The sequence below is a fragment of the Stomoxys calcitrans genome, chromosome 2 (genome assembly GCF_963082655.1).
Source record: "Stomoxys calcitrans chromosome 2, idStoCalc2.1, whole genome shotgun sequence".
NCBI lineage: Eukaryota > Metazoa > Arthropoda > Insecta > Diptera > Muscidae > Stomoxys > Stomoxys calcitrans.
In genome coordinates, this window is record NC_081553.1 from 222,701,282 (window position 1) to 222,727,393 (window position 26,112).

The window sequence follows — 26,112 nt, forward strand, 5'->3', positions numbered from 1 at the left end:
TCTTTGTGCCATGTCGCTCTCTGTTCTCTCTCTCTGTCTCTCTCTCTATCTTATTCTCTTGATATGCCTTATTATTCATCAATACAAATTAAAAGAAAACAAATAAAGTTGAGAGAACACCGAGAAGGTCTTCTCGATAGATAAGAGTAAGGTGAGTATCTTGTGGGTGTTCAATATAATTGCCTTGTAATGAAATGGAGATATGGTAATTAGTTGTATCTGCAATCGTTTTGAATCTTCACTGGAAATTGCACACCACACAATATTTGCACGTATGTTGTCTAGGTAGGTTGGTTAGAAATTCAAAGAGTTCATCGATCAATCATTAACCACCCACCCAGCCGTTACTTTAGTTTTCCCCAAGACTTTGAAGCAATTAGAACGGTGGAGCAGTTTAAGTAGCTGTCGACAAGCAATAGGCGCAAATTTATTATCGCAATAGAATGATATGCGTAATTAGATTCCAAAGTGTTGAGCGAAGAGGCATAGTACGATTGTTAATAATATTTATGGTGGTTTTTTATAAATCGGAAGTGATACAGTGTCAAGGTATACAGTATACAAATTGAAAGATAACAAGCTGTGACAAACATACCATAGACTTCCTGCCCCGCATACCAAAAAACACAGTGCATTTTTACTTGCACAAAACTATTGTGAGATGTCAAAGCGTTGAGCTTTTTTTTCAATTGTCCTTTTCTTTATCCACTTTTACTTATTAAGGTTATGGAAGTCGTACTCTAACTCGTTTTGCCCAAATTCGTGAATTATATCCCAAAATTTCCTCACATGGCGAAGCGCGCTTTTGGCGTATGGCCACCAATGAGAATTTCGAAGTTCATCCCTGTAAACGGGAATGTGTGCCAAATCAACACATGACCTGCTACTATTACATGGTGGTTCACTACGACGAAACAATGGGACCAGGATGTGAGGATTATTTGAATGCTCAAAATCGTTACAAAGTTGGAAATCGAGAATATATCAACATAAAACATATAAAAAGTCAGCAGACGCAGTCGCCATATGACGATTGTAAATATGCAGATGGAGTACGCAGTGAAATAATGGTGGTGAATGGCCAATTGCCGGGTAAGTGCGTTTTATATTCTTTCGGATGGAGAGTCTAAAATCAGACTCACTTAGACAATTTTTATACCCTCCACCATAGGATGGGGTCATACTAATTTCGTCATTCTGTTTGTAACTATTCGAAATATTCATATGAGATCCCATAAAGTATATATGTTCTTGATCGTCCAGACATTTTATGTCGATCTAGCCATGTCCGTCTGTCCGTCCGTCTGTCTGTCGAAAGCACTCTAACTTTCGAAGGATTAGAGCTAATCGCTTGAAATTTTGAACAAATACTTCCTGTTAGTGTAGGTCGGTTGGGATTGTAAATGGGCCATATCGGTCCATGTTTTGATATAGCTGTCATATAAACCGATCATGAATCTTGAGCCACTAGAGGTCGCAATTCTTATCCGATTTTCCTGAAATTTTTGCACGACGTGTTTCGCTATGACTGCCAACAACTGTGCTAAGTATGGTTCAAATCGGTCCATAACCTGATATAGCTGCCATATAAACCGATATCTCTGTTTTACTTCTTAAGGCCCCAAAGGGCGCAATTCTTATCCGATTTGGCTGAAATTTTGCACTTTCAACAACTGTGCCAAATATGGTTCAAATGGGTCCATAACCTGATATAGCTGCCATAGAAACCGATCTGGGATCTTGATTTTGTTCGACGGATCCTCTCATGACCATCAACATACGTGATTATTATGGTCTGAATCGGTCTATAGCCTGTTACAGCTCCCATATAAACCGATCTCTCTGTTTTACTTCTTGAGCCCCAAAGGGCGAATTGGCTGAAATTTTACACAAGTCTCCAACATTTAATTTAATTATGGTCCGAATCGTTCCATAACTTGATATCGCTCTAACAGCAGAGCAAATCATTTCTTTGATTGTTTTTTTTTTTTTTTTTGCTAAGAAGAGATGCCGGGAAAGAACTCGACAAATGCGATTCATGGTGGAGGGTATATAAGATTCGGCCCGGCCGAATTTAGCACGCTTTTACTTGTTTTCATTGCTGCGAGGTCCCTATTAGCGGCTCAAAATGATCTGGGCACCGACTAGCCTTATTCGCCTTTCTGGGGAAGGCACCATCCCCTTACTTTTGCCCATTTTCACACATGTTGCATTATGATCCTGTGACCCCGGACCCTCCCCTTACCCTAATTTTCAGAAACGCCAGATCTCGGTGATGGGTGGTGCGATTTAAGCGTAATTTTGTGTGCTCTCTTATAGTAACCTAAAAATAAAAATTTGGCATCCAAATTTCGGATGGTATCTTGGGGAGTAGACCCAACCCCAAAACCCACTAAATATATTTATATATATATATATATAGACCAATCATGACAATATGGGACTCAGATGAAAGATATTTAAGACTAGAAAACGTATCTGATATCTAATTGTCGGACTTAGTGTTTGGTGGATCACCCCGACCCCCAAAACACCCCTAAATCGGACATATTTACCGACCTTGGCAATATGGGACTCAAATGAGAGGTATTTGAGAGTAGAATACGAATTTGGTATTCAAATATGGGACAAAGTTTCTGGAGATCCACCCCTTCCCCCCCAAACAGGACTTATTTACTGATCACGGCAATATGGGGCTTAAGTAAAAGGTATTTGAGTGTAGAATACGAATCTTATATCCAAATGTGGGACCTCTTCCAAAAACAACCTTCAAAAAGGACAAATTTACTACAATAGCAATATGAGACTCAAATGAAAGGTCTTTGGGAATAGAGCACGAATATCAATATTCGGGATAGTTTGTATGGGCCCACCGCACCCCCATAACACCGCCCGCGTAGACGTATTTTTCTGAGGAAACTGTTGGTTTCATGAAGAAAATGTCTTTCTGTAATGGTGCTGGATGAACCAATTCTCTTTTCTATTTCCTTGAATACTTTAGAATATTGCTTCAAAATCGTACAAATTATCCCCAAAAATTATAAAAAAAACCAACCTTGCAACTGCTGTTACTTCCTCAAATCCCTTTCCGTAGAGGTGCTGCATGAAGCGATACTTCATGCTATAAAAACCATCACAAAAACCAAATTTTTTTGGACCTTAAAACTCAAGGCCATTTTCTAGGCCGAAACCGCTATACTCCTTAATTTTTTCGAATTTAGAAAATTTTAAAGCACTCTACTTTGAAACTCGAAGAGCAATCGCCAAATAAACAGCATTTCTTAAAATTTCACATTTTATTTTTTTTTTGTATTTTCTATCAAAGGCTAACCCCTTATGAAAAATTTAAATTTTTGATGCAAAAAAATTTTTTCAGTTTAGTACACAGTATTAAAGATTATAGCAAAAAAATCGATTTAGTGCAAGTCCCATGCTTTTCCTTCAAGAAACAAGTTTAAAATCGCATAATCAATATCCGAAAAATGCTAAAAAAAAACAACGTGAGTTTGAAATTGTTGTAACATCCTTAGTTTTGTGAACTTCAAAATTCTGAGCACACCGTTGGGTTCGTGAAGAAAATCTCTTTCCGTAATGGTGCTGAATGAAGCAATGCTCATTTCTATATATTTGAAAACTTCAGAGTATTGCTTCAAAATCGCACAAATGGATTTGGATTTGTGAAGAAAATCTCTTTCCATAGCGGTGCTGAAAGAAGCAATACTGTAAAGTGATCTATGAAAAACATCGAAAAATCTTTTTTTTGGTCTGAAAACTCGGATCTCAAAAGCCGTTTTCAAGGTTCGAAGAGCAATCGTAAAACAAACAGCATTTTTTAAAATTTCACATTTTATTTTTTTTTACATTTTTTAACCAAAGGTTACCCCTTTATGAAAATGTTCAATTTTCGAAGCGAATATATTTTTCGAGTTGAGTATGCAGTATTGAAGATTATGGCGAAAAAATGAGGTTTAGCGCACTCCAGAAAACAAGTTCAAGTATGCATAATTAAATTCCAAAACATTAAAAAAAAACTATGCAAATTTGAAATTGAAATTTGAATTTGAATTCGGAAGACACCATTGGATTCGTTATCTAAAGCTCTTTTCGTTGTGGTTCTGGATAAAGCAATACTTCAATATTTTCTTTCAAAGAAAATCACAAAAATCAATTTACTTTGTGCGTAATTATTCAAGGTCAAAAGCGATGTAACTTCTTTAGTTTTTTGAAATTCGATCATTTTAATGCATTTCGCAGTTCGAAATTAGGAGTTAAATCTAAAAAAAAACAACATTACATAAAATTTCGCTTTCTATTTTTTTTGGCATATTTTTAGCAAAGAGGGTAGGTATGTAGATAGCCTTTCTCAAAATTCCAATTGTTGATGCAAAACATTTTTTTGAGTTGAGTATATTGTATTGAAGTTTATGGGAAAAAATGCGGTTCAGAACAATCCCTATGTTTTTCCTAAAAAAGCTCAAAATCGCATTATTGATATCCAAAAAATGCAAAAAAAAATCTATGTCAGTTTGAAGTTGCTGTAACTTTCCTAAGATTTTCGAATTTCAAGATTGTCAAAAATATTCTTGGATTCGAGAAGTAAAGTCTTTCCGTATTAGTGGTAACTTGCGAAAAAAATTTATAATTCGAATTCTGTAAATCTTTTGTATTTTCATATTTCAAAATTCCGAATGTAAATCTTTTGTATTTTCATATTTCAAAATTCCGAATGTAAATCTTTTGTATTTTCATATTTCAAAATTCCGAATGCATCTCTTGATTAGTGTGCATATATTCCTTCCGTGATGGTGCTGGTTGACACAATACTTCAGAGTTTCTTTGAAGAAAATTGTTACACGGGGAAATAGGAAGTGTCTGCGATAATCAGGCAGGATACTCCATAATAACACATGATAACTTAAACTAAAAATAAAAATTAAAGGCAACCGAAAAATGCGCTTGCCATTCAAACACCACCAAAGAGGATGGAAATAACAGAGAAATTTTTGTGCTCTCAGAATTGGATAGCAAATGTCCAGCTAATAAGTGTCGGTAATTATTTTATTGTTTCTTAAAGCAAGCAGCTCTGACGAAAAAAATGAAAAAAAAATTAATTTACACATAATGGAAGCTAAGTCTCCCGAAACCCTATATACGTACATTACGCCATAGTTTACTTCACGAGAAAGGAAACACGTGAACTGAATGCCATTGAGAGCAGAATTCTGCTTGCGGCATGTTCTTAGATAATTTTCATTCAAATTCACAAGCGCAACCAACCTATGTGCAAAGGTCAAATTCAAGAACTAGAAAGGATAATGCGAGATAATAAAAAGAAATCAACAAGAGAGGAAGTATGAATTTGGACTATAATCATAAGAGGAACTAGGTCAAGTTTTTAGTACAGGAACTGTTTTTGAAAGTTTATACCCAATCGGAAAACACGAAGTACATTAAATTGTTGTTGTTCTATCTTTCTTCTGCTTGATTCTGTAGACTACAGGAACTCTGCGACTAAGATGGATGCGTCCAGAGGGATCTGGGTCGAGTGGGTCTGGCTGGGTACTTAAAAAGATGACGTATATCGTGTGGTCCCCTGCACGTCGGCATCAATACTTGCTCTGCTCTCCTTTTTGGCAAGGGTGCCGCCTCAGTGTACGCCTCAGTGCAAAAAAATGATCAAACGTTAACAAAGCTTAAAAACTTAATGGTGAAACCATCCAGGCCACCGGCAAATGCATTATCCAAATCATTGTCACTTACACAGCGAAATTAGAAAACATCAACATAACCAGACCGTGCTACAAAGCTATCAAATTATTTGCACAGTCAAACCAGTTATCGGTTCTACTTCGTAAACTTCCTTTTCCAAAAGACAACCATTAAGACGATCACAACATATTCGTAAAAACTTGTCCCATTATCAACAGCAATATCAAGGGAAAACAAGTAAAAAGGCATTAAGTTCGTCCCGGTCGAACTTTGGATACCCACCACCTCGGTTGTATATGTAAAACACTTTTCGTCACAATCCGGTGAAAATGCATAATTTATGCACTCATAACATCTATATCGAAATATGGTCCGATTTGGAGAACATTCGGCACGGACATTGAGTGGTCTAATAAATACAAGTCACTGTTCAATTTTGGTCTTTTTGGCAACATAGATCGATCTGAACCATATAGGACATGGATGTCGAAAAGCAAAACATGAGTCAAATTTCAGCGAAATCGGATAATAAATAAGCCTTTTACGAGGCGTATAAATCAAGAGAACGGTCTATATGGCAACAATATCCAAATCTGGACCGATCTGGGACGGCTTCAAGAAGGATATCAAGGAGCCTAAAAGAATTCACTGTCCCAAATTTCAGCGAAATCGGACAATAAATGCGCCTTTTATGGGCCCAAGACCTTAAATTGAGAGATCAGTCTATATGGCAACAATATCCAACTCTGGACCGATCTGGGAAGATGAAGAAAGAGACTGAATAGCCTAATACAACTCATTGTCTCAAATTTCATTAAAATCGGATAATGAATGTGTGGCCTTTTTATGGACCTAAGACCTTAAATTGGCAGATCGGTCTATATGGGCGCTATATCAAGATATAGTCTGAAATAACCCATATTAACCTGCCTATGGACAAAGAAAGAATCTGTTCAAAGTTTCAGCTCAATATCTTCATTTTTAAAGAGTCTAGTGTGATTTCAAAAGACATGTTTTGATATATTGGGTTGCCCAAAAAGTAATTGCCGTTACAAATTTTTTCACAGCTTGTGACTCTGTAATTGCATTCTTTCTTCTGTCAGTTATCAGCTGTTACTTTTAGCTTGCTTTAGAAAAAAAGTGTAAAAAAAGTATATTTGATTAAAGTTCATTCTAAGCTTTATTAAAAATGCATTTACTTTCTTTTAAAAAATCCGTAATTACTTTTTGGGCAACCCAATAGCTGCCATATAAACCGATATTGGATCTTCTTCTTCAGCCACTACAGGGCGCAATGTTTATCCAATTTGGCTGAAATTTTGCATTATTTTTTTTATGATTTTCAACAACTGTACTGAGTATGGTCAAAATCGGTGCATAACCTTATATAGCTGTCATATAAACCGATCTGGGGTCTTGACTTCTCGAGCCTCTAGAGGGCGCAATCCTATCTGATAAGGGCGAAATTTTGCACGACGTGTTCCAACATGACTTCCAACAACTGTAACAAGTACGGGCGAAATCGGTCCATAACCTGATATAGCTGTCATATAAACCGATCTTGAGTCTTGACTTCTTGAGCCACCAGAGGACACAATTCTTAGCCGATTTGGCTGAAATTTTGCATGAGGTATTTTGTTATGACTTCCAACAACTGTGCAAAGTATGGTTCAAATAGGTCCATAACCTGATATAGCTGCCATATAAACCGATCTGATATCTTGGCTTCTTGAGCCACCAGAGGACGCAATTCTTATCCGATTTGGCTGAAATTTTCCATGAGGTATTTTGTTATGATTTCCAATAACTGCGAAAAGTATGGTTCAAATCGGTCCATAACCTGATATAGCTGTCATACAAATATATCTAGGATATTGACTTCTTGATCTTGTATAGGGTGCAATTATTATCTGATTTGGGTAATTTTTTACAAAGGCTTCTCCCATGACCTTCAACATAAGCTCCCCTATAAAACGATCTCCCTATTTTACTTTTTGGGCCCCTAAAGGCGAAATTCTTATTCGATTTGGATGAAATTTTGTACAATGACTTCCACTGTTGTCTCCAACATTCATTCCATATAGCTCCAATAGCATAGCAATTCTTTTCTTTTATCCTTTCCTTTCCTTTGTTTGCCTAAAAAGAGACACCGGGGTTAAGAACTCGACAAATGCGATCCATGGTGGAGGGTATATAAGATTCGGCCCGGCCGAACTTAGCACGCTTGAACTTGTTTACTTGAGCACTTTTTTTTTTTGCCAATTTCCCTCTTGTTTAGCTTCTTTCATCACATTTTGCTTGTGACGTGACTTGTCCTTTAACCTAACCTTAACGTTTCCTCATTTCTTACAACTTTTCAGGTCCATCGATTGAGGCATGCGCTGGAGATACCATTGTGGCAGACATCATAAATAGTATGCACGAGATCACCACCATTCACTGGCATGGAATTCATCAAAATTCCAGCCCCCACATGGATGGGGTTCCCTGGATTACACAATATCCTATTGAACCTGGTCAGGCATATCGTTATCGCTTTGAAGCCGATCATGCGGGCACCCATTGGTGGCACAGTCATACGGAACATCAACGGGCATTTGGTTTGGCGGGTCCTCTGATCATAAGGCAGCCAAGAGCAGAGAATTTTCATGCCGCCAGTTATGATTTTGATTATGCAGAGCATACAATTATGATACAAGATTGGATGAGCGATTTCGATGAAACCATGCCCAAGAGCATATTAATAAATGGCCTGGGTCGCAATGTCAATGCAACGTATAAGAATCCTACACTATATTCCAAATTTGAAGTGGCTCGTGGCGGACGCTACCGTTTTCGTGTCATTTACAATGGCAATACCAATTGTCCAGTATCACTAAGTATAGATCAACATGACCTTTTGGTAATAGCCAGCGATGGTAATGACATTGAGCCTATAGTAGTGCAAAATATTACATTGCATGGAGGCGAGCGTCATGATTTCATTTTGCAAGCTAAACGACCGGTGGAAAATTATTGGATACGTGTCAAAGGTCATACATTTTGTGCCATCAATGAGCTGCATCAAGAGGCCATACTTCACTACATGGGTGCTGACGAAATGAACATGCCAAAGGGGGTGGCGCCTTCCTATGCCTATGAAACGCCCAATGCCATAACGTTTAACAGCATCGACATAAGTCCCTCAAAAAATCGCCGACGTTACAGTTTCATGGATGTCAAGGCTTTACTGCCCAATAAGCTGGTACAGAATTTAAAACCCTACAGCACCTATTACACCAGTATGAACATAGTGAACCGAGGAGGATCTTTTCTGTTTCAAATGGATGATATTACATTCAGCATGCCCAAAGTTTCGCTGTTGCAAACTCGTAATTTGGGTATAGGCAAGTTTTTCTGCAATCGAACGCAGCATATGCAAATGGGCTTTAATTGCCAGAAACGACATTGCCGCTGTACAAACGTTATAGGACCAATGCCAGTTTTTCAAATGATCGAAATGGTGATTTCGAGTAGATCGAATACGGCACATCCAATACATTTACATGGCTTTACATTTCAAGTTGTTGGCATGGGAGTGTTGGGCAAAGATAAAATCGACAAGGTAAATAAATATTTAATGCATTTTTATGTATGTTTGTATGCACAGTTGCTGGTAAATATACAGGAAAACATCTTGGAAATAGGCATTTACCATAAATTTTGGGCGTACAACAATGTAGGTGGACGTATGCTGCACTTGATTTTGTTAATACTGGAGCCACTGTAGCGCAGAGCTTAGCATGTCCCCCATGACGCTTAAAGCCTGAGTTCGAATCCTGGCGAGAACATCATAATAATTTTTCAGCGGTGGTTATCCCCATCTAGGTTAAGTGAGGTTAAAGTGGCAATCTTCCATCAGACTCAATTAGACGTTTTCGTCCATTGTGTTACCTACCACAGGAACAGGAGAAGGAAGATGGAAGATCGCATTGGGGCAACCCGTTAAGGCTCGGCTATGAAACGGAGGCCCCTAATCATTGTGCTTAAACTTGAATCGGACAGCACTCATTAGAATGTTAAAAAATGTTTGCCCCTGTTTCTTAATGGAATGTTCATGGGCAAATTTTAATTTAGCTCAGAGGTTAGCATGTCCGCCTATGACGCTGAACGCCTGGGTTCGAGACCTGGTGAGACCTGGTGAGGCGACAATTGTGAGGTACTTTGCCATGCAAAAACTTTTCCCCAAAGATGTGTCGCATCCCATTAAGTCTCGGCTATTAAAAGGAGGCCCCTAATCACTGAGTTTAAACCTGAATCGGACTGCACTCACTGATATGTGAGAAGTTTGCCTCTGTTTCTTAATGGAATGTTCATGGGCAAATTTGCATTTACATGTTACACTTGCACAGTACCGCTAAATTGCTTTCTACTTATATAGGGGATTGTTTTAAACGTTACCTACGATGGGAAAAAAAACAAATTACTGAAATTAAACATGCTGGCACCCTTAGCAAAGAGTAGTCGCAGTTCAGTTTGTAGCACAATGAATTATTGACAAGGGATTCATGACAAATTTCCGATTTAAATGACTTTTGGAATAGAGTTTGACTATTCATTATAAAAATATAAACCAATCCAATACCTGTTTAGTCCCCGTATATATCACCTTTTGAGTTATGTCTATAGAAGAATTTTTAACCCAACATAATTGTTTTTATACCTTCCACCATAGGATGGGAGTATACTTATTTCGTCATTCTGTTTGTAATACCTTGAAATATGCGTCTTAGACCCCATAAAGTAGGTATTGGGTTGCCCAAAAAGTAATTGCGGATTTTTCATATAGTCGGTGTTGACAAATTTTTTCACAGCTTGTGACTCTATAATTGCATTCTTTCTTCTGTCAGTTATCAGCTGTTATTTTTTTTAAAGATCATTCTAAGTTTTATTAAAAATGCATTTACTTTCTTTTAAAAAATCCGCAATTACTTTTTGGGCAACCCAATATATTCTTAATCGTCTGTCTGTCGAAAGCACGCTAACTTTCGAAGGAGTAAAGCTAGGCGCTTGAAATTTTGCACAAATACTTTTTACTAGTGTAGGTCGGTTGGGACTGTAAATAGGCCAAATCGGTCCATGTTTTGACATAGCTGCCATATAAACCGATCATGGGTCTTGACTTCTTGAGCCTCTAGAGGCCGCAATTTTTTGGTGGTATCACTTCCAATAACTGCGCAAAGTATAGTTTAAATCGGTTCATAATCTGATACAGCTGCCATATAACCGATCTGGGTCTTGACTTCTTCAGCTTTTAGAGGGCGCAATTCTTATCCGATTTGGCTGTAATTTTGCACGTGGTGTTCTGATATCACTTGCAACAACTGTGCTAAGTATGATTTAAATCGGTTCATAATCTGATATAGCTGTCATTTAACCGATCTTGGACCCTGACCTTCTTGAGCCGCTGGAGTACGCAATTATCATCCGATTTGGCTGAAATTTTGCATGGGGTGTTTTGTTATGACTTCCAACAACTGTGCTAACTATGGCGCAAATCGGTACATAACCTGATATAGCTGCCATATAAACCTCTCGGGGTCTGGACTTCTTGAGCCTCTAGAGGGCCTGATACAGCTCCCATATAAACCGAACTCCCGATTATGCTTTTTGAGACCCTACAGAGCGCAATTTTTATCCAAAGGGATTGAAATATTACCCTATAACTTCTACTATGGTCTTCATTACGGTTGTCGAAGACGAAAATTTGTTTATATATATGGTATCACGTAAGTCGAATTGGACTGTCAAATTTGACGAAAAGGATCCATATTTAAGTTAATTGGGTTATGAGTCATGCATTGGACACCGTCAAAAGTTTTTTAATGAGGGATTTGATCATGTCAGACGAAGATCTGGGGATTACTATGATCACAACTGACTTTTTTTAAGGTCGGAACCTACAAAACATGCGAAGCGACAACCCATTCTATTTGTAAATAATTGGTAACAATCGACTAGAGGTCTACTACCAAGCAATCGGAAGCCGGAGGCTCTATTCTCACAACGCAGAGTGCATTGAATCTTTGCGGGTCAAGTAAAGGGCACCTGCAAAGTTAGATAAACGCAAAATAATAGGAGGCCACCGTAGCGCAAAGGTTGGCATGTCCGCCTATGATGCTGAACGCATGGTTTCGAATCATGGCAAGATCACCACAAAAAGTTTTCAGTGGTGGTTATCCCCTCCAAATACTGGCAACATTTGTGAGGTACTAGATCAAGTAAAAACTTCTCTCCAAAGAGGTGTCGCACTGCGGCACGCCGTTCAAACTCGGCTATAAAATGGAGACCCCTTATCATTGAGCTTAAACCTGAATCGGACTGCACTCATCGAAATGTGAGAAGCTGACTCTGTTCATGGGCAAAATTTGCAAGCTTATTCTTACCTACGAAATTTTGTCGGTAAGTGCGACCCCGACCTCATGAAAAGGGCCAGAGTCATCTGGCTACTTGTTTCCCTCTGTGTATAAACAGGAGACAGCTCTCCCGTTGTCTGTTTATACACAGAGGGAAACAAGTAGCCAGATGACTCTGGCCCTTTTCATGAGGTCGGGGTCGCACTTACCGACAAAATTTCGTAGGTAAGAATAAGCTTGCAAATTTTGCCCATGAACAGACAGACAACAGTCTGTTCATTCCTCCCGTAGAGGAATTCATTTTTTATATTCTGGTATGTTCTAGGATTCACTTTCCAGGGGAAGAGGAATTCATTTTTTATATTCTGGTATGTTCTAGGATTCACCTTCCATCTCACCCCTTGAAGCACCTTGTAATTATTAGTAAATTTACATCATAAATTTTCTAAAATAAAATCAAAGAAGTTTTTCACCACCAGCAATTTGTTTTGGCAAATTGTTTTCAAGGGAAATGTAAAAGTGTATACCAGAACACACTACATTTTTCTCGAATTTAATGCAAAAAAATCTTCTAATTTAAGGTACAGGAAATCGATCGGAAAAATCCCTTACCCAGGCGCACGAGTAAAGCACCGCTTAAGGATACAGTGCAAGTACCAGCATATGGATACACCATAATACGCTTTTATGCAAATAATCCCGGATATTGGATTTTACACTGTCACATTTCGATACATTCTGAAAGTGGAATGGCTGCTATTATAAAAGTGGGTGATGATGTCCAAATGAAAATGTGTCCCGTCAGCAATTGTGGTCTATGCAATTCAGTGGCATAACAAAAAATAAAAGAAAAATAGATTATACATATATCACAAATAAAAACAATTACAAATATGCTAATTAATAAAATAATTTATTTACTATTGTAAGAGCTTCAAATTTTTGAAGTCCTTGTGGTAAGCTATAAATCTATGCCCTCTTGCGCGGCTAGAATTGCTTTGATTTTCATAAGCAGCTCCTTTTTTACGGCATCTGGTACTAGTGCTCTTGCTTTCGGTGTTACCTCCGTAATCAATTGTTCCACTTTTGTATTGTTACCTTTCTCTTTGATGATAGCGCGGAACATTAGACGAACTTCATCGCGCCAACCGCATTCAGCCAAGCGATTGCAAAGCAAGTCTTTTAATCTGAAAGAAGAAAATTTGTGATTACTGCAACAATAAAAAACGAGCCGCTTATAGAGTTCTTTGTAAAGGTTGAAAAATTAAGAAATCAAACAATTTTTTTTTATTGAAAAATGTCCCACAAACATCCCTTATAAACTGCGAAGAGAATTCTTTCAGCTCAATAAGAGATGTACGACTCAAAGCTGATATAAACTTTGCTTGAAGGCTTCGCAAATGTCGCCAAAATTAGAGAGGGGTTAAACATAGTTAATGCTGCAGCCACATATACCACAATATGGTAGTGAACCTTGGCCATTTCGCCTTGGGGGACGGTTCAACACAGTTCAGGCTGGTCAAATCCAAACAACTTTGGCAGATTAATGTGTACTTGCACGAAAACATAAGCCCATCAACCAATGGCAGCCGGTTATACGTACCAGATTGGCCCGATGGAGTCTTTCATCGGCAAAGGCTGCCGCCGAAGTGTACAACACCCTGCTACAACAACAACAACAACGCCCATGATCTTGGAAATAGTGTGTACGTGTGTAGCGTGCCCAACACTGCTTTACATACATACATCATCCAGGCAAACTAACAGCAACTTTGGCAATAGTACAAATCAAACCATCCGCTTTTTGCGTTTCCATAAGTAGGGCCACCTATACCAAGCTAAAAAGATTCTTGCATTCTATTTCATCGAATTGACCGTAACCTGCCACAAGTCCCCTTCATCATTGTTCTTGCATTGGTTGCAATATTAACACAACCGGCCTAACGTTAATTTTGGCCATCTTTTATCTTTCAGTCAAGCAAACAACAAATTTCGCAGTCGACACTAACAGATGTGTGCAATAACTATTTAACATTGCAGATTATGATATATTTTTAGACTTACTTTGATCTGTCACCACTTAAAATCGTCATTTGGTCGACTGTTTTTGTTAAGGTCATTGTTTGGAATAATTTGTTTTCACGAAAATACAAATTCATAGCAGTGTTGCCAGTATTTTTCCTTCCCTTGTCCCAAAATTTCGAAGGTTTTGTCCCCAAAAATCCCCAATTACAAGTGAATGTGCCAAAAAAAAATCCCCAAACAAATTTTGAATGGCTTTTCTTCAAAGTTCAGTTAAATAATTTTTATTTGTTCTTATTTTTGTATATTGGAATTCATTTCTAGGACAAAAATATGCGTCATATTATTTTTTACCGACTGCCAAACTCACTAAGGACGTGTGCAAGTCGAATATACGAGCGTGAGTCATGCGTAATAATAATATATAAAAATAACCGATTAATATTGAACTAAAATAAAACGCACCAACTATAGTTTAAATTGCACCGACTTATATTATCTAGATGTCTATCAAACGTGGCTGTAAAAATGGTAAAGGGTAAATACAAAACATAATTTTTCCAAATTTCCAAGGCTCCAAGTCAAAAATTTCGTATCTATTTTCGAAAATAATCCCAGTTTAGAGAGAAATCCCTAATACTGGCAACACTGATGCATAGTAATGGGGACTTTACATACCACATCATGATACGTTATCATTGTACTAGTTGTTGGGTTTTATTTTAGTACTATATCATGGTACAATTTAGAGGCATTGTCTTTAGCACAGGAACAAAAATCTACCCCTAACGTAGGATTCACTGAAAAAGGTTAAGCCAAACAATCAACCGACATCCAATTTTTTTTTTTAATTTTTGGCAGCACATGGCATTGAGGATATCCACTTGTTTTTTTTACATTCATTCTATGCTTACGTTTTCTCTCGGCAGATTTTCAATCGGCAGATTTGAGATGCATGTGAAGTCATGCGAACAGCTGAGTATAATTTTTTATTTTTGTTCTGATTTTCCTGTACATCTAAATACCAAAGGAATCATAGCACAGCTGTGATTTTTTCTAAAATTTTGAGGGGATGTTCTATTTGGAAACCAAAATATAATACACATTTGAAGAAGATAAGTTGTAAAACTATGTTTATTTTTAAACCACTTTGACATTTTAATTTACGGCATTTGACACTCAAGGTACTTCCGTTTGGGGTAGATTATTGTTGTCGTGCTAATGACACCGCCTCTTAATTGTACCATCTTTGACATCCTAACCAGGTATTAGCGAATCCTGCCCCCAACGAAACTACCGTGAGTGGCAAATGCCGTAAATTGAAATATCTTCTTCAAATGTGTTTTATATTGGTATTTTCATCATTATAACACTGTTTAGTTGCTTATGTGTGAGATATCAGATCGAATAGAACATCTTTTTAAGATTTAAGAATAACATTACAGCTGTATTATCAAGCCTTTGACATTCAGATTTACTGCAAAATCAAAACTAAAATAAAAAAATTGTACTCAACTGTTCGCATGACGTCGGCTTATAAGTGCATCCTGGTTATCGAAAGCATACCAGTAAACTTTGCACTGATATTTTATCCAAAACATCTGACTTTCCCTGGATAGGATTAAAATAAAACACAGCAAATATTGGTGAATGGTAATTTTCAGTCATGGCTGAAAAACCAAAGTCATTTGATTTTTTCTATGATTGGCGTCTATCCCTTACCGTTTACACAGAAATGTGTAAACGTTATACGTACGTGTTGATTACAGCTTTTGGCAATTTCTGTTAACAGCTGATCGCGTAAGATCGTTTTTTTAATCCGCCTTGACATAGCAGTAGAAAGGATGTGATACCATGTTCAGACCGAAGCTGCTTTAAAAATCAAATTTTTCAAAAAAAAAATATATATAAAATAAACGAAATTTTACAAATAAAGCAATAGTACATCATAACATTTATGTTGGAGCGTGAAAAAATTCAATTACCAAAACATGTCAGCCAGTGTGAATGATTGAGAAGTTTTTAAAAACGACATAAGCAAAACGAGTCAATGTAGACATAGCATAAGCAAAACTAGTTAATGTGGACATGGCATTATAATTTAAATAAAAATTATAATTTTTAAATAATTCGCCTAAGTCATGTGAACCCTAATAAATGGCAACATTGTGCGTAATAAACACATCCCCAATTATTGTATACTAATAAAAATGGAATATCTTGTCAAAAATAGAATGACATGAACCAGATTTGATGGGTACTGTAAGATAAGACAAAAATAACATTAATTCTTTATAAAAATGCAATTATTCATTGATAAATTCTACATTGAAAACAACCCATTAACTATGATTCTCCCATCACAAATGCACCTCTGAAACTGTTCTATCGACTTTGGCCACTAAACACGGCAATTGCAGTGCTGACAACTTTCAAAATAGCATACTTCGTTTAATTTTATAATTTTCTTCGTTAAATTAAAGAAGGCGTCTCAACGCATATAAATAGAAGTAGAGAGAAAGAAACGAAATCATTCGATATCAAAGTTTGGAAAGCTTCATAGCCGGCTGCCCCGAACTTGCGTCAACCAACAAATAAACTCTTTAATTTCTTATCAGTGTTATAAAAACTAAAATTCAATATGGTAAGTAAAAAGATATAAATTCAAAGAAAATTAAATCCGTGAAAAAGTGATTCTTTAAAAATGTGTATTATGAAAAATTGTGTTTAATGTGTAAGTGCTGCCATATGCAATTCCTTGAGTTATTGTACTAAGAGAAAAAAAAGTAAATTCATGACCATTTATAATAAATTGGGTTTAAAACTAGAAAAAAAAAAACAATTTAACTTCCTGTTTGACAAATTACCGGTACATCATCAAATTGTAGCATAAGGCAAACACATTTTCTTTTAAAGGTGTACATACACACAAATTTTCTCTATATGTTGACGCCGGCCGCACCCCATTATCACAAGCTGACGTCACTTTTTCTGCAGTCGGCTTCAACGAAATAGTGTCACATTTTTCAAAGAATTTCACTAGTTTCTGTTAATTTTAACTATAAATGGTGGGGTTTTCTAATAAATCATTTTCTGTTTTTTTTTATAGCGTGAATGTATCTCTATCCATGTCGGTCAAGCTGGTGTCCAAATCGGTAACGCCTGCTGGGAATTATACTGCTTGGAACATGGTATCCAGCCTGATGGTCAGATGCCTTCCGATAAGACTGTCGGTGGAGGTGATGATTCTTTCAACACCTTCTTCAGCGAAACTGGCGCTGGCAAACACGTTCCACGTGCCGTCTTTGTGGATTTGGAACCCACTGTCGTAGATGAGGTCCGTACTGGCACCTACCGCCAATTGTTCCATCCTGAACAATTGATTACTGGCAAGGAAGACGCTGCCAACAACTACGCCCGTGGTCATTACACCATTGGCAAGGAAATTGTCGATTTGGTACTCGACCGCATCCGCAAGTTGGCCGATCAATGTACTGGTCTCCAAGGTTTCCTCATCTTCCACTCTTTCGGTGGTGGTACCGGTTCCGGTTTCACTTCCTTGTTGATGGAACGTTTGTCTGTCGATTATGGCAAGAAATCAAAATTGGAATTCGCCATCTACCCCGCTCCTCAAGTATCGACTGCTGTGGTTGAACCCTACAACTCCATCTTGACCACCCACACAACCCTGGAACATTCCGACTGCGCCTTCATGGTTGACAATGAAGCCATCTACGATATTTGCCGCCGTAACTTGGACATTGAGCGCCCCACTTACACCAACTTGAATCGTCTGATTGGTCAGATTGTATCCTCCATCACTGCCTCGTTGCGTTTCGATGGTGCCCTCAACGTCGATTTGACTGAATTCCAGACTAATTTGGTGCCCTACCCACGTATCCATTTCCCCTTGGTCACCTACGCACCCGTCATCTCTGCCGAAAAAGCCTACCACGAACAATTGTCGGTTGCCGAAATCACAAACGCCTGTTTCGAGCCTGCCAACCAGATGGTTAAGTGCGATCCTCGTCATGGCAAATACATGGCTTGCTGCATGTTGTATCGTGGTGATGTTGTGCCCAAGGATGTCAATGCCGCCATTGCCACCATCAAGACCAAGCGCACCATTCAATTCGTTGACTGGTGTCCCACTGGTTTCAAGGTCGGTATTAACTACCAACCACCCACTGTTGTGCCCGGTGGTGATTTGGCCAAGGTACAACGTGCCGTCTGCATGTTGTCCAACACCACTGCCATCGCCGAAGCCTGGGCTCGTTTGGATCACAAATTCGATTTGATGTATGCCAAGCGTGCTTTCGTCCATTGGTATGTCGGTGAGGGTATGGAAGAAGGTGAATTCTCCGAGGCTCGTGAGGATTTGGCTGCCCTCGAGAAGGATTACGAGGAAGTTGGCATGGACTCTGGTGATGGCGAAGGTGAGGGTGCTGAAGAATATTAAGCAAACGAAGCCGCCGCGTCCAGCAAAGAAGAAGCCCATTTGAAGATTCTAACCTAACCGAAAAAAAAACTTCAAAAAACCTTTAAAAACTTTGACGAATCACTTTCTGTTTTGAAAAAATGAGAAAAAAAATTAAAATGCAATGAAAAAAAAGAATCTTGAAAGAAGACACAAAAGAATAAATTCAACATGATTGCAATTCTATTAAAGAAATCTATTTTAGTTTTCCTTTTATTCTATTTTTGGGGTTTTTCATGTGTATATGAAGATGCATGATGGTGGGGAGAATTGGGCGTTGTGCACTGCGCTTACTGCATTATGATGCATTGGTTGGAGTTTGATGAACTCTGTTGTTTTCGAATGCAGCAGCAACATTTTTCACTCAAGCTAGCATATATGGCTGATTGTTGTTTGAAGAGAAAGCTATGCCAGCAAGCAAGCAATAGAGAAATGCAGTCGTACCATTATACCATGGCATAAGATTCCTAAATTATCTTAAATTTCATTGGTATATACATATTTATGTTGCCTTTGCGTGTATTGTTGGAAATGAGTCACCATAAATAAACCTACTCAGTCACTTTCCTATTTAAAGCAGTGACTTGGTTGCTATGGTACAGTGCTTCCACTTAACTCGATTGTTTTTTTGCAGCTGTCAAGCTTATGTGTGTGTGTGTGTATCAAGCACACAAACATTTCTAAATGCTGATGTGCTATTTTCGATTTAAATGTGTACTTTGAAGAGACCTCAAAAAACAACTCCATAGAATCTATCTTTGCACAGCCACCACATACATGGCCTTATATGGTAGTTGAATGGCAGTTTGTGATGATTTCATTCAGCATTGGTTGAGTGAAGTCGTCGAACTACCGCTAAGCGGTGTTCTCGATTTCAATGGCGTAGCACAAGTTTTATTAAATTGTGTGTGGGATGTAATAAATTCTGTCTATATCTGCTGTGTAGATATTCATACAATTCTTAAAATTTGATTAATAAAAACAAATGAATGAATGAAATGAAAATTCAAAAATGTGCTAACATGAAAATTAGAGAGGTAGGTTGGGTTAGTGCTTTAACGACACTGTTTAACCTACCTAATCACCTTAAACCCCCCAGACGAAATGGAGACCGTATCATATGTGTACGCTTGTACGCTCGTGGCTAAAGACCCCCCTTGGTAATGACATCTGCGATAAGTTTAATGTCTACCATGTCAATCTTACCCCTTATTGTTCTGAAAGAAATTGGAAATATCTTCGAACAAATCTTCAGCCACACTGTTCTCTTCATGGATAATGGAAGTATGTACGTCTGCCGTGAGGTTTGATGTAACGATTCGCATCACCAATTTAATATTTTAAAATCATTGGTGTTATATTTGACAGCTTTGTTAAAAAAAGAAGTAGAAACAAGATCCTCAAGCCGGCGGCACTTGGGTTGTAAAAAGTTCTGGTGCAACTACGTCGCGGCATATGTAGTCACCAGAATTGCGTATAAGACTCTTTTCGGCATAAACTAAATAATTTGTTTCCTTTTGTACTTTAACTTTACTACGTTTATAAACCTATTTTCAAGACATTTGCTTATCACACTTCCATTGTGCTATGATTTATTCATTTATTTATTACTTTTCTCAAGGGTTTAAGTGGTGTGACATCTCACTATCATCATAGTGTAATAGAACATGTGGGACAATGTGTTAATTGATTCTTATAAGTTGGTTTCTAATGAAACCAATAACAGGGGACTTGGCTGCAAGGAAAAATGTTGCTTGATAACGCTTCTAAATTTCTTATACTATGCTAGGTTTGCAAACTTTGTAAGGTGGTCGTTTTACCCTGTTCCATTCAAATTTAATTTACCAATGTAGTGAAATTTGCTACATTTATAAATTATTTGAGGTAATTTTTTTTATAAAAATTTAATTTGGGCTACATTATTTTTGCAAAATTCAAAAAAAAAAAAAACATTTCCTTCAGCATTCCAAATGTTTGCCATAAACCTGTTACAAATTCATTAAAGTCCTTTTTGGGCGTGTGTTTCCTTATGTTACAAATTATTGTATTAGTCATCATAGTATGCCAGTTGTATGTCTATGTACACACAATTGCCTGCAGTATTTTTTATAGGTATACTATATAGGTACATACATATAACAATTTTAGGCATTGAGCCAGTAAGCTAGTCTGCCAGCACAACCAACCATCTGCCTACGAACCACTCCCTTAATACTATTTGTTTAAAACGCATAGGCACAAATGTTGTGTATCTATAGCTACAGTGAAACAGAAACCCCACATCGATTTTTTTCTTTGGCAGGATATACATACATACCTACATACATACATCAATGAATGTATTATAGTCCTTTGAATGGCAAACTTGAATGAGTCATCATATTGCAGATGGTTGAAGGTCGCCAAAAAATGTTAAAAGAATTGTGATATAATGAGTTAACAAAAAAAGCTAAATTTTTTTAAATGTAGCTCAATATGACTTCTTAAATCCCAGAAGAGCATAATTGTTATGGGGATTTGACTTCAATTTTGCTGGTCAAGTACCTATATATGATCTAAATCGGTCAATAACTAGGTATTTGCTACCCAACTTTTCCTCAGAATCGTGATAAATGACATGCTGTGAAGTAGAGTTACAAACTCTACAATGAGTAGGTTAGGTTAGATTGAAAAGAGGGCGCTGATATTAATCCGCCCCATGCCACTATGGACATACACCTAAGCCAGTAATCGGCTTGTTGTGCGCTCTAAATACAAAACAATTAAAGGCGTACTAAGTTCGACCGGCCGAATATTATAAACCCTTCACGATAGATACCATTTGTCGAGTTCTTTTCCCGATATCTCTTTTAAGGCAAAAAAAAAAGGATAAAAGAAAATAATGTTGGAGACCATAGTAGAAGTCATTGTGTACAATTTCAGCCAATTCGAGTAAGAATTGCCACCTTATGGTAGTCATATGGGTAACAGCGTATTGACAAAGCAGTTTAATCGGGTAATCTCAACTTTGCTATCAACGTCATGCTAATTTTCGGACTAGATCGCTTGGATGTAAAGGTTTTTGCATAGGCGGACATTGTATAGCAAGATATTCGTCATGTCCTTGAAGTTTTCAGAAAACTGGGCCACTAGCAGTGGTCTAGTAATAAACATGGACACAAGGTGCGGCGGTTTTGTTTCCCACAAATATTTTTATCACATCATCCCAAGCATTCAGGCGTAAAATCCTAAATTCTTAACTGTAATGGAGACGCAACATAGAAAGAACATCGCGTTCATTGGGAAACCAATGGGCTGTATGTTTGGCAGCCGTTTGGGACTTCAAACCTATGGTAGCCGATGAAGTCCTTCATAGGCAAGGACTATCGCTTCAGTGTACAACACACTGCTACAACAACAACCTCAAACCTAAGATGGTGCACGGGATAGTTGGGGGCACGACACAGGATGCAATGTCCCGAGAAGCTTAGCTGCGAGCTACCGGGCCCGTCCAATGGTTTCGGATGGTAGAATGTTCCATATGGAGTAGCTGCAACGGCAGTCGCGGACAATCAGCGTATCGACCGGCGAGTCTCAGTGAGAGGCAAGGCGGCACCGGCTCTTACACAAATACTGAATGCCTATGATGCTCGATATAACAAGGTGAGTAATTGGCGCTTTAAATAACCAATGGCCACCATGTTTCCGTGGCGATCGGTCCTTGTATCGGAACGAGCTTGCTCGCCTATAAATGCTTGACGAGGATCGCTACCTCCACTTACAAATGTGGCTAAAACCTCAACATGGTGCTAATCTTAATGATATGGAAGACTTGTGTGGTGATCTGCTAATGGAAAAAAGAACTACACAAAAAATACTAAAAGTTCTACCGATAGACATATACACACCATGGTAAGTACGGTGTGCCGAGCAGCAAGATAAAGCTGCACGGCACACGGAGAGATAGAGCATAAGAAAAAGTTTGCATTCTTCAGTATCTTCAAGGAGATATGATAACTACAGCTGCCTACTGGAATATAGTCACATCAAGGGTGTAAGGAAGAATTTGCTAAGTTAGTTCGTCTGGCAACAGTAGTTCTCAAATTAATCCCCAGTCATAGTCATAGTCAGAGCTGAATTTTCTTCTAATGAATTCCCGAAGGCACCAGTCGCAACACTGCTGGGTGTCGTTAAAAGGGACGTCTTTTAGTGCTTACTTAGACAAGCAGATACCAGTTGGGATAAAGGCCGAAACTGAATGAGGGCGTTGCTTTGAAAACTGCAACTCTGCAAACATATCTCACAAAAGGAACGTCCCGGCACGGGACCACTTTGTGTGGTGTTCACGGTACCACATTGTGTGGTGTTCATTGCTGCAACGAGAAGCTTAGCTGCGAGATACCGTGCGCGTCCACAGGATGCGGATAGAGGGAAGCTCCATACGGAATAGCTGCAACGGCAGTCGCGGACAATCAGCGGTATCGGGCGGAGAGTCTCAGTGAGAGGTTGGCGGCAACGGTTCTTGCACAAATACTGAGGGCCTAGGATGTGGCTATGGTGGTAAGCTTCAGTTGTATAAAAAAGGATATAATTCAAATTGTTTTCTACATATTACCATCTCGGTAAAAACAGTATTATTGCTCATAGGTATACGAGTATGTATTATTTAAACAACAAATCCTACACAAATATCAGTTTTCTGAGCTGTGAGTGAGATGCGGTGGGCGATTTTAGTCAACGAAGCATTGACGAGATTTCAAACCATTTGGGGTACCCTAACTCAACAACACACACACACAAAATCCAATAATGGCAAGTGGTTTTTGTTTTCATTTGTATTGCTGCTTAGACAATTGACCAACCCCCACAAATAAGGCAGCAGCAGCAGCAAACTTCCAATCACGTCATTTAAAAACGGGTTTGGTTTTATTTTTTTATTCGAACCGAAATACATCATTTTTAAAATGAAAAGAAATTCATTCATATTTTTTTTATAAATATCTTCATTTCTTTGCCTATTGCTAGAGTAAACTTATGTTTTTCCTTAAAATTTTAGTTTTTCATTGTTAAATTGTCCATGCTCTTAGTTTTGCTGGGTTTTTAAAGATATTTGTCGACAGGTGTTTTGAGGAGAACATTGGTTTTTGTTATAACTGTAATTGATTGACTCAATTATACACAGGCTCCAGAGGTCATGGCAATGATATCATGCATAATAAATGTATGTATGTATATTCATTTGGTAACGGTAAATGTTATATTGGGTTGCCCAAAAAGTAATTGCGGATTTTTCATATAGTCGGCGTTGACAAATTTTTTCACAGCTTTTGACTCTGTAATTGCATTCTTTCTTCTGTCAGTTATGAGCTGTTACTTTTAGCTTGCTTTAGAAAAAAAGTGTAAAAAAAGTATATTTGATTAAAGTTCATTCTAAGTTTTATTAAAAATGCATTTACTTTCTTTTAAAAAATCCGCAATTAATTTTTGGGCAACCCAATAGAATACAAATTTAAGACTTCATTGTTCACCCTAAAGAATTCAATAATTTATTTATGATGTGGTGCTGTTAAGCCCAGATTAGGTGACACCAGCATTCAGCGACCAGCCATTCTTTTGGTTTTGATGAATCTGTTTATACATCGAAATTCTTGCTTTTTTGCTCGAATTGCAGTATGAACAAACTCATGATTGACGCGAAAAATTCGTTTTGAGATAGACAAACAGGCTATTAGGGTCTTTTGTGTGTTGTCTTTGAGCATATCCGTCAGTTATGGAAGATGATGTCTTTAATGCCCTAGCTATATTAGTACCATGCTGAAGTCTCTGAACTTTGACCATCCTCATGTACTCAGAGATCCCAGAGCTCAGGTTGCTAAATACTCAAGGAATATATATCCTTGAAAGGTGAGACTAGTTTTAACGTAGAATGTGTTTAATCGCTGAAGAGGAACAACTTCGCAAAGTATCATGAGAAGGCATAAGCATAAGATAAAAAAGGTTGCCCAATCATCAGTCGTGTTAGCCAATGTGCCTCGGTCCCGGTAGCTCTTCATATCTTCTATTTATAATTATTTCAAAATTCATTATGTATTGAAAAACTTCTATTTAGGCCAAATTAAATTTTTTTCCATCATTGCAAGCATTAGAAAATAAATGTCTACAAAATTCAATTCAGATGAAATTTTAATAAAACTAAATTCATTTAAATTAAATTAAAAAAATTATATTTTTGAAGGTTTTTGTACGATAATCCAATGAAACATGCAAAGCCATGGAAGGTGTTCAACATATACATATGTACATAAAATAATTATTTTATTTTAATTTACACTTGTTTACATTTTTATTGGGAAAATCGTTCTACTTATCCAAAAGTTTACTAAATAGTCGATAAAGAAGTAAATGCATTTAAAAAATAACGATTTCGCAAAGATGATAATGGTTGAACGATTTATTCAATAATATCAACACATCATGATGGAAATCGTACAACTTATCAATGGTTAAGAACGCCGGTAATGCAGTACAGTTAGTGGTAATTCAGTTAGAACAACAAGTTTAACGTGATGCCATGACATTTAAAATTGTTATTTAAAATATTTTAGCAATTTCATTAAAATAAATGAAGAGATTAATAAACAAATAATTAAATAAAAAATAAATTAATTAATATATAAATAAATTTTGAAAATATATTAATATAAAAAAATTAATATATATAAAAAATAAAAATAAATCGAAATTAGACATACTTTTTTTAAGTATTTGATATTTCGACAAATTTGCAATGACAATCTAATTTCTAATAGAGTCTGATTTTTAATCTATTTTTTTACAGATTTACAGATAATAAAAATTTCACATTTCATTTTATAAAATTTTTATATAAAAAAAATTATTAATTACCCAATCAATTGTTCATTTTAATGGAGAAAAAAGATTTTTTTGGTGATGATATATAAGATAGTTAAAGGAGCGCTATTTTAAGTTCAGCTAATGGGGCAAATGTTCTGTCATAGTCAATTAAAGGTAAAACTTTTAATAAGTTTTTTAATTATTCTAGAATAATTTTTATTCAAATTAATTGTTTATAATCTTATGTATAAAAATCAATTTTTGTTTGTGTTGTTTGTTCGGTATACACTTAAAAACGGTTGAACCGATTTCCGTGAGCTTCACAGATTGTGCAGGTCTGTAAAGACCAATAGGGGCAATAAGGACAAATAGCAACCAAAATCAAAAGTAATCCGATCGGGACACTATAGGTTTAAAAAAAAAGTTGCTGGAGATTAGAATACAAATATGGTATAAAAAATTTGGTCCAGGGGGCCGTACTCAAACTCTACCAAAAACAGGCATATTGGACGTTCATGTCAATATGCGACTTCAATGTAAGCTATTCGGGAGTAGGTTACGGCTATGATGTTAAAAACTAGGTCCAACTAATCGGGGTCTCCCCACACACAAAAATCCCCCAATAGGCATATTGGCGAACCATACCTATATGGGACTGAAATGAAAGGTATTTGA

At 37.2% G+C, this 26,112-nt stretch overlaps 3 protein-coding genes across 6 annotated transcripts; 2 read left to right on the forward strand and 1 right to left on the reverse strand.

Annotated features, from left to right (window-relative positions):
- Positions 1–349: 349 nt before the first annotated feature.
- Positions 350–13,033, forward strand: LOC106090989 (uncharacterized). Of its 3 annotated transcripts, none has more exons than XM_013257364.2 (4): positions 350–549; positions 724–1,092; positions 8,070–9,313; positions 12,686–13,033. In XM_013257364.2, the coding sequence occupies exons 1-4, from the start codon at positions 444–446 to the stop codon at positions 12,938–12,940; spliced, it is 1,974 nt and encodes a 657-aa protein (XP_013112818.2). In that variant the 5' UTR covers positions 350–443; the 3' UTR covers positions 12,941–13,033. The 3 variants fall into 3 exon arrangements, with proteins under 3 accessions (XP_013112818.2, XP_059218913.1, XP_059218912.1); XM_059362930.1 differs by lacking the exons at positions 350–549; positions 724–1,092 and adding exons at positions 4,667–4,690; positions 4,782–5,049; XM_059362929.1 differs by lacking the exons at positions 350–549; positions 724–1,092 and adding an exon at positions 4,705–5,049.
- Positions 12,393–14,277, reverse strand: LOC106091002 (enhancer of yellow 2 transcription factor). Of its 2 annotated transcripts, XM_013257398.2 has the most exons (3): positions 14,169–14,277; positions 13,026–13,291; positions 12,393–12,919 (listed from the first exon to the last, which is right to left on the reverse strand). In XM_013257398.2, exons 1-2 carry the CDS (start codon positions 14,261–14,263, stop codon positions 13,066–13,068), a joined length of 321 nt encoding a protein of 106 aa, XP_013112852.1. In that variant the 5' UTR covers positions 14,264–14,277; the 3' UTR covers positions 12,393–12,919; positions 13,026–13,065. The 2 variants fall into 2 exon arrangements, with proteins under 2 accessions (XP_013112852.1, XP_013112843.1); XM_013257389.2 differs by lacking the exon at positions 12,393–12,919 and having other exon boundaries at positions 12,997–13,291.
- A 2,362-nt stretch (positions 14,278–16,639) lies between these two features.
- Positions 16,640–18,798, forward strand: LOC106090994 (tubulin alpha-1 chain). Its single transcript, XM_013257377.2, has 2 exons — positions 16,640–16,770; positions 17,236–18,798. The coding sequence occupies exons 1-2, from the start codon at positions 16,768–16,770 to the stop codon at positions 18,583–18,585; spliced, it is 1,353 nt and encodes a 450-aa protein (XP_013112831.1). The 5' UTR covers positions 16,640–16,767; the 3' UTR covers positions 18,586–18,798.
- The last annotated feature ends 7,314 nt before the right edge of the window (positions 18,799–26,112 follow it).